The 16,727-nt window shown below is 35.9% G+C and overlaps 1 protein-coding gene across 1 annotated transcript; it reads right to left on the reverse strand.

Annotated features, from left to right (window-relative positions):
• Positions 1-2,399: 2,399 nt before the first annotated feature.
• LOC115881499 (putative glycine-rich cell wall structural protein 1) lies at positions 2,400-13,490 on the reverse strand. The gene is made up of 4 exons (XM_030899004.1): positions 13,377-13,490; positions 11,801-11,948; positions 11,626-11,715; positions 2,400-2,528 (listed from the first exon to the last, which is right to left on the reverse strand). Exons 1-4 carry the CDS (start codon positions 13,437-13,439, stop codon positions 2,488-2,490), a joined length of 342 nt encoding a protein of 113 aa, XP_030754864.1. The 5' UTR covers positions 13,440-13,490; the 3' UTR covers positions 2,400-2,487.
• Between the last annotated feature and the right edge of the window lie 3,237 nt (positions 13,491-16,727).

Consider the following 16,727-nt stretch of genomic DNA (forward strand, 5'->3'; position numbering starts at 1 on the left):
ATGAGAAACAGAGTGACCATCATAGTGACCATATATCTGGTAGTACTTTATGTCACTTAAACACCAAAATAATTAGTTTTTTGCACTACAATAACAAATAATACCAAAAATCAACGGACAAAATATGAATACAGAATCTAACCCAATATCTAAGTATGTACAGCTGATGAAGTAAACAGAAGTCCGCCCGTAGGCTGATTTTTTATAGAGGGCATTGGCCGTGGTAATGATGCGGATCCGGTGGCTGACCTTGAAACGGGTTTTTGCTGCATATAGTCACAGACACTACGCATGCGCACATCAACTTTCAACAGATTGAAAGTTATTTTGGAATTATTTTCAGTAGAAAACAAATATTTGCTTTTCAGTGTTTTTTTTAGTCAATATATACAGTATGATCGAAAAAACGGCGTCCAGTTGGCTGGGAAATGACGATTGAGGACATTTTCCATATAAAATGAAAGCGATCTTCATTTCATAGTCATCGCTGACGCTATTTTTTTCAATCATAGTACGCGCGGTATATTATTTTTTATATTATCGTTGATTGAAAGAACTGTGAATGTTATTTCCTTCAATCAACGATATTATTATTTTAATATTTCGCACAACACGTGAAACGTGAACGCTTATTATGTATTTTCATAGTCAATAAAATTAAATAGAAATAAAATTCTAGATTCCTATAATTAATCTAATTAGCTCTAGATTATTAAGCTACGTTTAAAAAGTGCTTTATTAAAAATTCGGGAAATTAAAAGGGATGTGTCCAAGTTTTTTCTTTTTTTAATTTTTAAATGCTGTAGCTCCATGTCATGTTCATAGGTTTTCTTAACATTCCATCAAAACTACGGAGGCCTTAAAAGGCCTTTTAGCCTCCGTAATTAAAATTGTTGAATCAGCTTCAGCAACATTTATTACAGTTACCTTGTTTAATTCTGCTTATACATATATTGCATTAATTTTTCTGCTACCTTAAGATTTCTCTATCCTTACACCTAATTTATGTGATTTTCTTAGCATATTATGATTTATAAACCATATTTTTCCTAATGGAAGAATGGAATAGGATATGCAAAATTAAGATATTTTAACATTTATTTTCCAGACAAAGCATAATATAGTATTAAGATTACATTTTAGTATAGTATAATATAGTATAGTATACACATAATATAGTATTAAGATTAGACATAACAAATATTATAAGAAAGATCTTAATATAAATCACAAACTAATCTTAATTTGGTCTTGTATAAACACAGGTATAAAACTAATAAGATCAAAACTCAACCTTCTCCATATTGTCAAGATTTGGCATTATAGGAAACAAGAAATTACAGTAAATTAAGAAAAGAATATCAAAGTACAAGATATTAAATACTGTAATGTATTCTACAACACAAACCGTCTTCCTTCTAAAGAGAAAAAGATAAAACATAAAGCTTATTTTAGTCTTATCAACACACTCTTCAATAAAATATATGTCTAAAATTGCTATTAATCCACTAACTTGATATTTTTAAGAAATTATGATACAAACATTATAAGCAAAGTATATTATATTAGTAACATTATAGGTAAGATGTTACTTTTATCTCTTATTGACGTGTATTGTTCTATAAGACTCCTCATGGTAGTATTTCAAAACATCAGTACATATACAGTACGTCTGTCCGTGCTGTAGCTACGGGGTATCCGTGAGAGGGGAAACGATATTCTCTCGATATTTTTCGTAAAAAATTAGATTACGCGTCCCATCAATAAAAAATCGACAAATTTGCAAGTAGCCAATAAAATGAGTGGGCGGAGCGATTTGCGGTGACGTACTCGTCAAGTCGACGTATAAAATATATTGCTGTTTATTTAAATGTTTTTGTCCGCATTCCTTTCAGAGACACAGATCCAGCAGATGTACTGTAATCAAAACTATTTTGTTGCCTGTAAATAACTAGAAATTAAATAACTTGAAAGAAATAAAATAATTCTAATAAGTTTAAAACCATAAGAAAAAATCCGTACATGATAATTTTTAATTCTAATGTAAATATATAAATAAATGTTATTATTTATTATTACAGTTTTATATATTCATAATACTTTCATTTCACAATCTTCATTATCCTTCTTACCTTAATTTTGGATATCAAGATAAATGTGTATTTTGGGTGGTATTCCTCAAAATTTGTAGGCTATTAAGGAAACAGAAAATGTACTGAAATAAATTGAAAATAATATTTATATTAAAACATTATATGCGACTTTTTCAAACATATCCTTCAAACCCTACAATTTAATAGCTGTTAGTAGGAAGTTTTACTTCAAATATGCGCACATAGTGCACACACTGTTTTTTTAAGACTCACCCTGTATAAAGGAAAATAAAACAATAATTTTTACTAAACCATTACTTATATTTTACCATAATGATATTAAAATACCCTTTGTATAAAGTTATTTTTATCTGGTCAATTTGTCATAGCGAATTTAACGTCCGGTGCTGTTCGATGGTGGTGGTGGTGGTGGACCTAGAAAGGAAAGATAAATAAAGTCGTAGATTTATGGACAGCATAACAGTATGATAATAAATATCTGTGATATATTATAACTTGTGACAAGCGCCCCTATTCTGTCCTATCGCTCTTTATTACCACTACTTCTTCATTTATTACTAATATTAGGAGACGGAAAATACTTTTGATACAGAAAGGCTTCTTACAGGGTGAGTCTTAAATAATTGCAAATATTTTCAGGGCTGGAAGATCTCGATAAAAGAAACATTTATTTTCTCTTTATCGTTTTTAAAATAAGTCCAAAATAAAAAATAACCGAGATATTTTATTACAGTTGAGGGTTGGAACCTTTGGTGTTAAACAGCAAAATAAAAACACTAAATCACCACAATACACCAAAACACTTTTACTTTTACACTGGACGCGCGTTTCGCTAACCATGTTAGCATCATCAGCAGATGATTATAAACTAAAGTACAATCTACAAGTTGAGCGTTTATATACTCGCCCAGTGGGCACCGAGTGGGCGTGGCAAAATCTAGCAAACCGAGTCAGAGCCCACTGAGCGTAACAGTTAGATTTCCGCCACTAGAGTAGTAGGAACAAAGAACCTGAAGGAATTGGACCATTGTCTCTGTTCATACTATCTTTACATTTATTAATTCTGATGCTTTCATATGCATCTAATTGCCTGTAATTTGAGACTTGTTTAATTAATTTTAAATTATTAAGATCTATACAATGTTCTTTATCAACAATATGTTCGGCAATGCAAGATTTATCCGGTCTACCATATCTTATCTGAGCTAAATGTTCTTTATATCTAGTTAATATTGACCTTCTAGTTTGCCCAACATATTTCTGATTACAATCTTTACAAGAAATTTCATAAATACCCGACCTTACCAGTGGAGGTGTTTTATCCTTTGGATTACCTAATAATTGTTGTAATTTATTATTAGCACTATACACAAGTTTATAATTTACATTCTTCAAAATTCCTTTTAGACCACGGGATAACTCTCTATCAAACGGCATCGAAAAATATTTAGACGTGTCTTTCTCCACTTGAAAAGTCGAATTTTCAGAAATCATTAACCTATACCTACGTTTTCTAATTAATTTATCAACTAGTGAAGGAGAATATCCATTACACTCAGCTACATTCCTAATGTAATCTCTTTCTATTTCATATCTTTCTTTGGAAAGTGGGAAACTAAGTTATCTATGAACTAGGAAATTTAAACTAGCCATTTTATGTTCAACACTATGATGTGATTCATTAGGAATATATCTGCGTGTGGTCGTATTTTTCCTATAGATATTAAATTCCAGGCAATTATTAATATTTCTAATAACTCATACATCTAGAAATGGTAATCTGTCGTTGTTCTCAATTTCATGCGTAAATTTAATGGAAGGAAAACGATTATTTAACTTAGAAATAAAATTATCTATGGTGTCTGAATGTGTGTCAAAAACAGCAAAAATATCATCCACATACCTAAACCAAACTCTTGGAAAATACTCAAACTGATTCTGAAATACTGAATACTGAAACTGAAGTGGAGGCTAGGAATAAAGGCTAATAATAAATTACAACAATTATTAGGTAATCCAAAGGATAAAACATCTCCACTGGAAAGGTCGGGTATTTATGAAATTTCTTGTAAAGATTGTAATCAGAAATATGTTGGGCAAACTAGAAGATCAATATTAACTAGATTTAAAGAACATTTAGCTCAGATAAGATATGGTAGACCGGATAAATCTTGCGTTGCCGAACATATTGTTGATAATGAACATTGTATAGATCTTAATAATTTAAAATTAATTAAACAAGTCTCAAATTACAGGCAATTAGATGCATATGAAAGCATCATAATTAATAAATGTAAAGATAGTATGAACAGAGTCAACGGTCCAATTCCTTCAAGTTCTTTGTTCCTACTACTCTAGTGGCGGAAATCTAACTGTTACGCTCAGTAGGCTCTGACTTGGTTGGCTAGATTTTGCCACGCCCACTCGGTGCCCACTGGGCGAGTATATAAACGCTCAACTTGTAGATTGTACTTTAGTTTATAATCATCTGTTGATGATGCTAACATGGTTAGCGAAACGCGCGTCCAGTGTAAAAGTAAAAGTGTTTTGGTGTATTGTGGTGATTTAGTGTTTTTATTTTGCGAGATATTTTACTTTGAAACTTTCAAAAAAATTGATTTTTCACTTATGTTTTGAGAACCACTGGATTTTTTCTGGGTTTTCTTTCTTGTAAACTATTACCTATGTTGCCAACTAAAAATTTAAAAAAAATTCCAAAAATTCTGAATTTTCAATTTTTTTTTGTAAAAAAACTCATAGACATGTTTCTGGGGCGAAATATACTACCCCTAAAAATATTTGTACTTATTTCAGACTCACCCTGTATACCTGGTGCGTCTCAAAAGTGGCTCACCTCTATAACGTTTTTACTTTTCACATAAAAAAAAGAGATTTGGTATGTTCGTATATGACATAAATTAGGATTGATTGACGTATTCAACTGTTTTTGGTCACTTCCTGTTTCACCGAAAATAACTACAACTTTTGATTTTTAAATAGCAGCCTCGGTATTTTTTTACTTTACTCGATAGAAAATGCCACAGTTGTGGGTTGGAACGGCGGTGCTTTGGTGTTACACAGCAAAATAAAACCCTAAATCACCACAATACACCAAAACACTTTTACTTTTACACTGGACGCGCGTTTCGCTAACCATGTTAGCATCATCAACAGATAATTAAAAACTGACTTTTTTTAATGATCTGCTGATGATGCTAACATGGTTAGCGAAACGCGCGTCCAGTGTAAAAGTAAAAGTGTTTTGGTGTATTGTGGTGATTTAATGTTTTCTTTTACAGAAAATGCCACTCTGAATTGACTATTCTTTTTTTAATTAGTGTCTATCAATTTACTTTACAAGGAAAGTCCAGACTTCATGATAAAAATAAAAATATTTGAGAATCAGCTGTAGTTATAATATTGTTACGTTTTTCGTCGGTTCCGTGTGGATAGAAAGTCATAATTTATTTAAACACTATTTATTTAACACTAATTAACAAAAACAATAACGATAAAAAAAACTTAAAGAACTATTTATAACTTATTTACAATTTATCTAATTATTTATCTAACAGAAATTTATATTGAATTAGCGCGGCGATTGTACCTCTACGCGTCGATCGGTTATTTATCTCTATCTCTCTTAGGCCCCGGCGTCTGCTTATATAGGAGAGAAACAGACAATCCAGACTTGTCTAGTAAATTCTTATTCGTTCTTAGAACGTCGGCATTGCTGGGCGTATGAGTCATAGGCGAGTGGCCAGGCCTAAGGCTGAGTTCACACGGCACGGCTCCGCAACACTGCCCCCTTCTTAGGTACATGCTCGTCCCGAGATGTACCCGGTGAATGAAGGTATTTGCAAAGCTGGCCCCTGGTACACTGCGAAGTCTGGTAGAAATAGCAGTCTACAGTTTTCTCTCCCGATCTCAGCTTTGGGTTGTAGCAGCAAACAAGGATCTCGATTCCCGTAAATTTGAACAAGACTTCAATCATGTTCCGGATTGTAGGCCAACTCAAACCATCGAGTCCACACGCCAGCCTCGGAATGGCTAATCGTGCAATGCTGTTGTTTAGCAGGGCTTCTCTCAGTTCAATCAGGGTCTTCCATAGATCGAGATAAGTCGGCTTACTCGGGGACCATTCCTTGGTGACCAGGTAGAAGATGTGTCTTGTTTGACCATGTGCATTGTCGGTTAGCCCCAAGACGCTTCCAACCTCTGGATCCTGTCGGCATAGTTCTCCGACACGCCCAAATTCTCATTGAACGTCGCAGCGATTCCTCTGAACATCCGCAAATCTCGGGCCGCACAGTGAGCGAGCGAATAATCAGGAGGCACGGAAAAAGGTCTCGTTGTTCTTCTTTGGTTACACCAGAGCGAGCCTTCTCACTGCTGTATCGGGCCATGAAATCGTCAAAGGACATCTCCGAATCAGGGGATCAAAGCTGCAGGTCCTCACGGTCCCAGCACGATCTTCTATTTCGCCTTGTAGGGGCTCAAACGGTTGAAATGAACTATCCTCGGTTTTCCTTTGGCAATTTTCTGATACGGCATACGACGTCATTAATTCTATCCGACTTCGTATGGGCCTTCCTACGAGGATTGTAGCTTCGAAGATAATCCACGACGTCTCTGCGGGTTAAATAGCCACACCAACTTCCATGGTTGGTATCCTCCATGATCAGCTTGAATGTCGTAGTGCTCCTCCATTCGGTCACTAGCGCTTTGAATATTTAGGCGGACTGTCTGATGAATGTCGTCCATCCTTGACGTAGCCTGTGGACATAATCTTCTCCAGCAACATCTTCTCCCGGTCGGCAACCAAACTTCAGATCACAAGGTAGACGCACTTCCGTCCCATAACGATGCTGGCTGGAGTTTGCCCTGTGGATTCTTGGACGGATGAGCGATAGGCCAACAGGAACAGGTGAAGGAATTTGTCCCAGTCTCTCTGGTGGTCAGAGAGTACTTTGGCCAAATAACGGTTGATGGTTCTGTTCATGCGTTCAACCATCCCATCGGATTGTAGATGTAGAGCCGTCGTCCTGGTCTTGCGGATGTTAAGGACTTCGCAGACGCCTTGGAACAGATTAGACTCGAAGTTTCTTCCCCGATCTGAATGAAGCTCCATGGGAACACCAACCCTGCAGATCCATTCCTTAACAAGAGCATCAGCAATGGTGGACGCTTCTTGATTTGGTAACGCGTAGGCCTCGACCCATTTGCTGAAGTAATCCATTACTACCACAATGTCTTTGTTGCCATCGTTCGTCTCCCGGAAAGGACCAGCCACGTCGATCGCTATTCGTTCAAAGTGACTGCCTACATTGTACTGGCGCATTGGAGCTTTTACCGCGCCTTTGTGGTCCATTGATAGCAGCGCAAACGTCGCATTTCTTACACCAGGCCCTCACGTCTTCTGTGCAGTTCACCTAATAGAACCGTTCACGCAGCCTGCCAAGTGTCTTGGTAAAACCAAGATGTCCACCGCTGGTTCCATTGTGAACTTCCTCCAAGACCTCCGGGACCCTCTTCTTTGGAATGACGATCTGACTTCTCTCTTCTTGTCCCTCTGGCCTCTCAATCACACGGCGGAGTAACCCGTCATCTATTACCAAGGAATTCCACTGGGCCCAGTACGACTTCACGTTCGGCGAATATCTGCAAACTTCATCCCACGTTAGTCTTTGGTCCACGTTTTTCTAGTTAATCACTAAGCCTAATTCTGGGCCACTGATTTGGTCGTTTGCAAGATCTTCGGGTTGCCAAGTATCTTTAACCACAGCTGTTCTTAGGAGTTTCACTTCTTCTCTTCTGCTCGGGAACAATGCTTACAGTCCTTATCGCAAGGTCTTCTGAAAAGTGCGTCGGCATTTTTATGGATCGCCCCAGCTCGATGTTCTGTGTCGAAATCAAATGCTTGTAATCGTTCAATCCATCTAGCTACCTGCTCTTCAGGATTCTTAAACTGCAACAGCCATTTCAAGCAGCATGGTCTGTTCTTAACAAGAACTTTCTTCCATAGAGATACTTGTAGAAGTGTTCCACTGCTTTAACTACTGCTAGTAATTCTCGTCTGGTTACACAGTAGTTCCTTTCCAGTTTCGACAAGGTCTTACTAAAATAACCACCATTTTTCTTGACCATCCTGGATCTGAGACAAAACAGCGCCTAACGCAACATTGCAAGCGTCGGTATCCAATATAAAGTTTCCGTTGCCAAGAGGGTAGCTAAGCATGGGGCGCACTAGTCAGGCCTTCTTCAATTTCCGGAATGCCTCGTCAGAATCTGAGTCCTAAGAGAAACGCCTCTCGCTTTCGGTAAGTCTGGTCAATGGTTTTGCGATGGTGGCGAAACCCCGTACATAGCGGCGATAGTATGTGCATAGTCCCCAAAAGCTTCGTAGTTCATGTTTATCTTTAGGTATCGGCCACTCTTCCACTGTCTTGGTCTTCTGTGATCTACCGCAACTCCTTGGGAGGAGACTACATGGCCCAAGTAGTGTACCTTTTCTTGGCATTAGATGACATTTTTAGCTAAGTTTCAAACCAGAGCTCCCTAGTCGCTTGAAGACTTCTTCCAAATTCTTCAGATGATCGTCAAATGATTTCCCAACCACTATGTTGTCATCCAGGTACACTAAACAGGTAGTCCAGGATAGTCCCTTTAACACAGACTCCACTAGTCTCTCAAAGGTAGCTGGCGCGTTGCAAAATCCAAAAGGCATGACGGTAAATTGCCACAGTCCGGAGCCCACCGAGAACGCTGTCTTCTCTCTGTCTTTCGGCGCCATGTCGACTTGCAAATATCCACTCTTCAGATCTAACGTAGAAAATATCGTTGACCCCGCCAGCGTGTCTAGAGTATCGGCTATCCTCGGCAGGGGATAGCCATCCTTCTTGGTAACATTATTGAGCTGCCGATAATCAACACAGAACCCGGTGGTACCGTCTTTCTTCTTTACTAGTACTACCGGCGATGTCCACGGGCTGTTAGATGGTTCGATGACACCCTCTTCTTTCATTTCTCGAAGGATTTTGTCAGCTTCTTCACGTTTGGCGAGCGGAAGTCTCGGATTTTGTTTGATTAGTCGTGCATCTCCGGTGTCAATTTTATGTTGTACTAAATTGGTACGACCTCTATGTCCTGCTTCGCCTTTATCAAACACATCTTGATACTTGATTATCAGGTTTCTCAATTTTCTACTTTCTTCGGGAGATAATCCCTTAACGTTTACTAACTCCTTCACCATTTTGTCCGGAATTTTGAAGTCGAAACTTTGGAGGTTTCCACGCTTCGAATGACTGAGGAGACCGAATAACAGTACCCTAACAGGGTTCACTTCTTCAAGGATACAGAATAATAATTCTTGTGTTCATTATTCTCACCGGTACAGTCTTCTTCGCTCGTAGCAGGGCTTTTCCAACAGCGACCCCCCGTCCTATTTCGCTGTCATGGTTCCTCGGCTCCAACAGAATAATACCCCCATTATTCATTTTACCTTCCAGGCAACCATCCAAAAATATCTCACTGCGCTCAGGGATCGAAACATCTTCTGTTACCACCACGCGAAGCGTCTCTTCACATTTTCGATGTAGAACCACTTCTTCTTCATTTATTTTCAAAATTCCCTGTTTGAAGTTTAGTTCAAAACCTCTAGTGGTCACGATGTCCATTCCGAGAATTAGTTTATCTTCGATATCTGCTACTAACACTGGATGTTCAAAACTGGTGCTCCCAATAACAAAATTAAGGTTTACCTCTCCATGGACAGCAGCGGAGCCCCCTGTAGCAGTACGTAGTCGCCATTGTGTTGTTTTAACCTTCTTCGATGTTTTAAGAATGCCCGGTCTGATGATAGTTTTCGTCGCACCTGTATCCAACAGCATGGTCCGAAACTCTCCATCAACAAAACCATCCACAAAAAATGCTGTTGAACTTGTAGCGAGGCGACTTGAGCAGTTTTCGTTGAGGCATGTTGGGTACAGGTCGACGTGTGCCCCTTCATTTCGACCCTTAGTAGTTTTCCGACCTCGACGAAGCCGGTTCTTCGTTCTTCTCCTTACAACGGCTTCGCACGTGTCCTACCTGTCCGCAGTTCCAGCAACGAACCGGTCCCTTCCACGGATTCGTCGAAACATTCGTCGATGGCCCGTACTCTTCCTAAAGACCGAGAACTTTGTTTCGCGGCCTCGAATTCTAGGGCACGTGCTAAAGCATCCACCAAGTGCGTTGGGTGGGCTAGGAGAAGTGCTTGTCTTGTCTCGTTGTCACGTAAGCCATCGGAGAATGCCTGTACTACCAACCGCTCATTTCTAAATGTCGTACCAATTGCTGATAATCTCCCTGTTCCGATGGTGACAGTGTCTGCAGGATGTCAGTCGCATCTCCTCGCAGTGCGACAGTCAAAGCGGTAGCCTTTTCAGCGATTGTCCATCCGTTCGGCCTCAAACTGGCAAAAAATAATTGGCCCAAGAGGTTTTTCCGTCAAACTGTGGAGGCTTAATAACTGACTTTGAGATATACTTATTTTCGTCGAGTGTCGGGCCCTCCGATGTTTCTTGACATTTTGGTGAATTTGCTTTTGCTATTTGTTCTTTCAAAATTTCGATTTTTCTATGTACATCTTCCTCAATCTCTGTTATTTTGTCTTGTGTATCTGTTATCTTTTCTTCTAATTCCTGTATTTTATTATTAAAGCTGGCCTGTATATCTTTAGAATTTTCGATGATCTTAGCTTCTAATGTGTTGATTAAATCCTGGGAATTTTCCATAATTTTATCACTGATTTTATCTTCTAAATTAATCCCAAGTCAATTATTTTACTATTCAAATTGTTTTCAATTTTTGTAGGCACGAGTCAAGGTCACCTTCCAACTCAAAGCAAAAGGTGTCAGGATCCTCACCTTCCTCAATCAAAACGTCTCTCAGTCTGGCTTGCAGAATGGTTTTCCATCTGTCTTTCTGCATTCCCTCTTCCAGTATGCATTTTAATTCGGATACTTTCAAGTCTTTCAACAATTTCTTCAGAGCCATTGTTAGTCTTTTATTTTTTAGTCTATCACACACGCTACACTTGACACCAATTGTTACGTTTTTCGTCGGTTCCGTGTGGATAGAAAGCTTCACAATTTATTTAAACACTATTTATTTTAACACTAATTAACAAAAAACAATAACGATAAAAAAAACTTAAAGAACTATTTATAACTTATTTACAATTTATCTAATTATTTATCTAACAGAAATTTATATTGAATTAGCGCGGCGATTGTAACTCTACGCGTCGATCGGTTATTTATCTCTATCTCTCTTAGGCCCCGGCGTCTGCTTATATAGGAGAGAAACAGACAATCCAGACTTGTCTAGTAAATTTTTATTCGTTCTTAGAACGTCGGCATTGCTGGGCGTATGAGTCATAGGCGAGTGGCCAGGCCTAAGGCTGAGTTCACACGGCACGGGTCCGCAACAATATGTACCTATACTAGTTAAAAAATGTAAGTTTCCTTACCCCCTCCACAAGCAGCAGTGTGAGTCTGATGAAACGCATGATGATTATTCAGGTCCCGTTTCACTAAAGACGCGCTTCCAGATCCGCCCCCTACAATGGAATCATAACAATAAGTTGTTGGGAATTAATGCAAACTGAAGTGTGTAGGTTTGTCTCGATTATAATATATTTGTACCTGATCCAGATGCTCCACCGCTAGCACCAGCTCCACCGCTAAGCCCCCCTCCAACTCCTGCTCCAAACTGGAAAGTTCCACTTCCTCCTACTTGTCCGGTACCATTTCCCGTTCCGCCATATTGAAATGGAGACGCATTGCATAACATCTATTTTAAAATTAAAAATGTTTATTATTTAGTCGAGTTTATTTCCTTCCGTCATGCGTCGCCCGTTGTTGAATTCCATTGCTTTATTTGTGGGTTAAGTGTCTCAAGAGTGGTCCACCCCCACTTTCTAATTTTTTCAGATAATCGAGATTGTTAGATATGACATAAATTGGGATTAATTGACGGCATTCCACAGCTTTGGTCACTTCGCTTCACCGGAATGACTACAACTTTGGTTTTTAATAGGCACGCTCGGTATTTTGTTACTTTATTCGATTGAAAATGGCACTCTGAATAGAATGACATATACGTCAACTTTTGACATTTTCGAATATGGTTTATTTGAAATTCCAACATGCGATTCATAACGACAATTTGACTCGAAATACCCAAAATATTACTTAATTAATACTCTTTCCAAATATGCTAATGAGCCACCCTCGTTCCATTTAAAAAAGTGAGATATGATTAAAAGTACGATTTGGGCATATTTTAACCCGCCAGGACAAGACACTAATAAAAGCATTAGACGATCAAATGTATTTTTCCAAGGCTCCTTGATTAATGTTTTAAACATAGCCATGGCACCCTAGATTGATATTTAAAATACAATTTTGTTTTAAGCGAAAATGTATAAAGTTGACATTTTTGTCATTCTGTTCAGAGTATCATTTTCTATCGAATAAAGTAAAAAAATACCGAGGGTGTCATTTAAAATCAAAATTTGTTATCATTGCCGGTGAAACAGGAAGTGACGAAAAACAATTGAATACATCAATCCTAATTTATGTCATATACTAACATACCAAATCTCGTATTTTTATCTGAAAAAATAAAAAAGTTACAGTGGTGAGCCACTTTTGAGACGCACCCGGTATATCGGACGAGGCAATACAGATACGCAGGCAAATTTTTGTACAAATTTTTGCTTGTTCTAAAATCGTTAATCCCGTTTATACTTTTGTACATGGAATATTGGGACACTCTGATTAATATAATTATTATATTTTACTTTTATGATTATATAAATATTTTAAGATCGATTAAAAATGACCATACTATACAGGGTGAGTCTTAAACAAGTGCAAATACTGGGCTGGCAGATCTCGATAATAGAAACATATTTTGTCTTTACCGTTTTTCAAATAAGTCCAAGATATCCGTGTTATTTTACTTTGAAAATTTCCAAAAAAATTATTTTTGCTTAAATTTTGAGAACCACTGAATCTTTTCTGGGTTCTTTATTGTAAATGTAATCCTACCTATGTTGCCATATTATCAAGAAATTATGTTTTTCAACTAAAAACTAAAAAAAATCAAAAATTTTTTTCGCGAAAAAAATTAGTCCTAAAAATATTTGCTCTTATTTAAGACTCACCCTGTACTAGATTTATGATAACAGTAAATAAATTTATAAAGAATACTTACCAGTGCTACTGCTATGAATACAAAAACAGATAACACAATGCAATTCGTCTTTATAGCAACCATTTTGATCGAGTTATGGCAGCCCACTGATATCCTCTCATTCCTGTCTTCCTCATTTTATACTATTTTTTAGAATTATTCCCAGGAAGTATTTTTTTTTAATAAATTGCAAATAAAAGTGTTATAAAGCGGAAGCAGTTCATCACCGTTCATTCTATTCGATTCAAATATGTATTACAAAAGGTTACGTAAATTTAATATAATTTATAAAATAATTTAAAATCGCGCTAATTTCATTGTAATTGTTGCACTTTGTATATGTTCAGTGACAGGTAGAACGACAATAAATTTTCGTATAATATTTTTAATTATCTCCATAAGCATGGGAAAAGTGTAGGCCTGTTAATTTATAATGCAAGTCTAGAGAAACTGACTGTCACTTTTTAAAACATGTCTTTTTAAAAACAGCATTATACAGGGTGTTTCTAAAAACATGTGCCATATCTCGTGGGAAGATTCCTCACGTAAAAATAAGATTTATTTCTCGTATCAACTTTCTTAGGTCCGATTTTGCTTTGTTTCGTAGCTACAGGGTGTTAAAATTTTAATATTTTTTCGATTTATTATAATTCTCTTCCAAGTGCTTTTAGTAAATCAAATGAAATTTTGAGGGTAAAAATTACTATAAATGCGACATATTTTAAAGCTAAAAAAGTGTCGACATATTCACCAGGGACGTGCATATAGGTTATCGCTGGAATATTTAAAAAAAACATGTGCGCCACTGACTTTTTTTATTTTGATATCAAAATTGTGTAGGCCGTTTAATGCCAATTGAAAGCTATCTCTTGATATTCTGTCGAATTCGGCCTCCTTGATGAGATAAACGCAATTTTATTAATTACAATTAATAAAATAAAAATAAAATTAATAAATTATGTATTTTACATAATTTATTATTAACTATTATTAATATTAGTTATTATTACTATTAGCAATTAATCTACAGCAATTTCAAATAAAAAAATAATGGTATTTAAGACAATTACAAAAAAACTAATTTTAAAATGTTTTAACATCCTGTAACTCTAAAACTTTGCATTTCCATACCCATGTTTATAGGAACATTATTTCATATTTTTCGATGAGGAATCAATGAGTACTTATTTAAAACTTTCGCAAGTTAATGTTATTAAAAATGTTTAAAGGTTGCTATTAAACTTGGATCAAGGCAAATTAATAAAATTGCGTTTATCTCATCAAGGAGGCCGAAATCGACAAAATATCAAGAGACAACTTTTAACCGGCATTAAACTGCTTACACTATTTGGCTAACAAGAGAAAAAAAAGTCAGTGGCGTACATGCTTTTTTAGAAAAATATTTCAGTGATAAACCATATGCACGTCCCTGGTGAATATGTCGACACTTTTTTAGCTTTAAAATATGTCGCATTTATCGTAATGTTTACCCTTAAAATTTCATTCGTAACGGTAAAAGTACTTGGAAGAAAATTATATAAATCGAAAAAATATTAAGACTTTAACACCCTGTAGCTACGAAACAAAACGGAATCGGACCTATGTTGATGTGAAAAATAAATGTTATTTTTACGGAATCTCCCCACGATAGATGGCACATGTTTTTTGAAACGCCCTGTATACAACAAAATAATATATTAATTAAATTTTCATGTACTCGTAATAGTAGTAGGGTATTTAATAATTAAATTAAATACTATTTTAATAAATAGATAATTACCATTAAAATAAAATCATCAACACAAAGAATTCTCGACGAGGATTTCGTATTTTTACAATTAAGTAATAATTAAACTGTATACAGTTTCTAGAGAAGTGAGACGGTATAATTTTATTTATTTTATATTTAAACTAACTTAAAAAAATACACAAATAATTGTTAAAAAGAAACAAATTTTAGCGAAATTATTTAACATTTTATTTGATAGAAAGTATATAATCTAGGCATTTTTTAATATGATTTTCACTGTAGGAGTCCCGCAGCGAAAAATTAATTACGAACTAACTTTAGTTAATTAAAGTTGGTCGCTCAAAAGTTTTACTGTTCTTAGACAGAATAAAAATAAAAAATAATGAAACCGACAGTATTTCTCTGTTAATCATTGGCTCTCAGCCAATGACACAGTCTAGCGCGAACTTCCTGAATGTTTTGGGACTCGAAGAAGGTTTCAAATTTAGTCATGAAATAGAACTAAACTTTTTATATGTCAGCTATATAGGGTGATAACTCTGTTTGTAGTTGGCAGGGGCGGATACAGGAATTCATTTTAGGAGGGGCTTTTTTAATTGAATAAAAAGGCACAAGAGTTTTTATAAAATTTGAAAGCGTCCACACGGTGTCCCACACAAAAATGCACCAGAAGAGATAAATACAAAGATACATTTACCCCCACAATGGATGGTAAAATTAACTATAGGCCTATTGCTAACTTGTGGCTTTCATTTTCAAGTCTTTTTGCTGGAACTGTCTCTGCGAATGTTGCACAAAATTTAGAAATAAAATACAATCATTATTATTGCAAGTATTCCTGAATAATTTTTATATAAATCTTTTAAATCTATTTTATAAAGTGAAACAATTAAATAATTAAACAAATTTCTGTTTGTTAACAGATTTCAGTAATATAAGTATAAAAAGCAAAAAGAAATTTAATTCGAAGCAATTAAGAGTAAAAAACATTTTTATATCGACCCTAAATTTTAAGGGAAATTAAACAATACTTACAATATAGCTTTATTTATTATTAGAATCAAGCCAGCTGGAGAAATCAGTGCCGTTTCCTCAAAGACTAGGTTGAGCAATATTTTCGTAAAAACCTTGATCATGTTCAAAGAGTATTAAAATTAATTCCAATACAGTTTCATGGGAGAATTATTTACACAGTTTTCTTGGTTGTAAAACTACTTTTGGATTACAGTTTGAATGTACCTTTGTTTTGAACAGGACAGGTCGTACAAGCTTATGATATCTCACATATTAGGCACGTAATGTCAATTTTTAATCACATTTCTAGGAATATTTGTATAGTTCTCTATTAATTATTCCACATATATCTTGAATTTTGGCAGTGCATAGTTCTAAGTTCGTCTTGGAACAAGTAGTTGGTCTTTTTTAGGAATTCTGTGTTGAAGGACATTGCTTAGAAAGTAGTATTTAGTTATTGTTTTAGTATTATCTGAAGCTAAACACTGGAAAGGAAATACATTATTAAAAATTTGGCTGTATTATAAGGGGTATATTTATTTAATAAAACGGTTTTATACCTTTGATTGTTCTTTCTGGTTCATGGCCATTCTACCACGAAATTCCGC

The sequence above is a fragment of the Sitophilus oryzae genome, unplaced genomic scaffold, assembly GCF_002938485.1.
Source record: "Sitophilus oryzae breed Bouriz unplaced genomic scaffold, Soryzae_2.0 scaffold_1111_pilon_pilon, whole genome shotgun sequence".
Taxonomy (NCBI): domain Eukaryota; kingdom Metazoa; phylum Arthropoda; class Insecta; order Coleoptera; family Curculionidae; genus Sitophilus; species Sitophilus oryzae.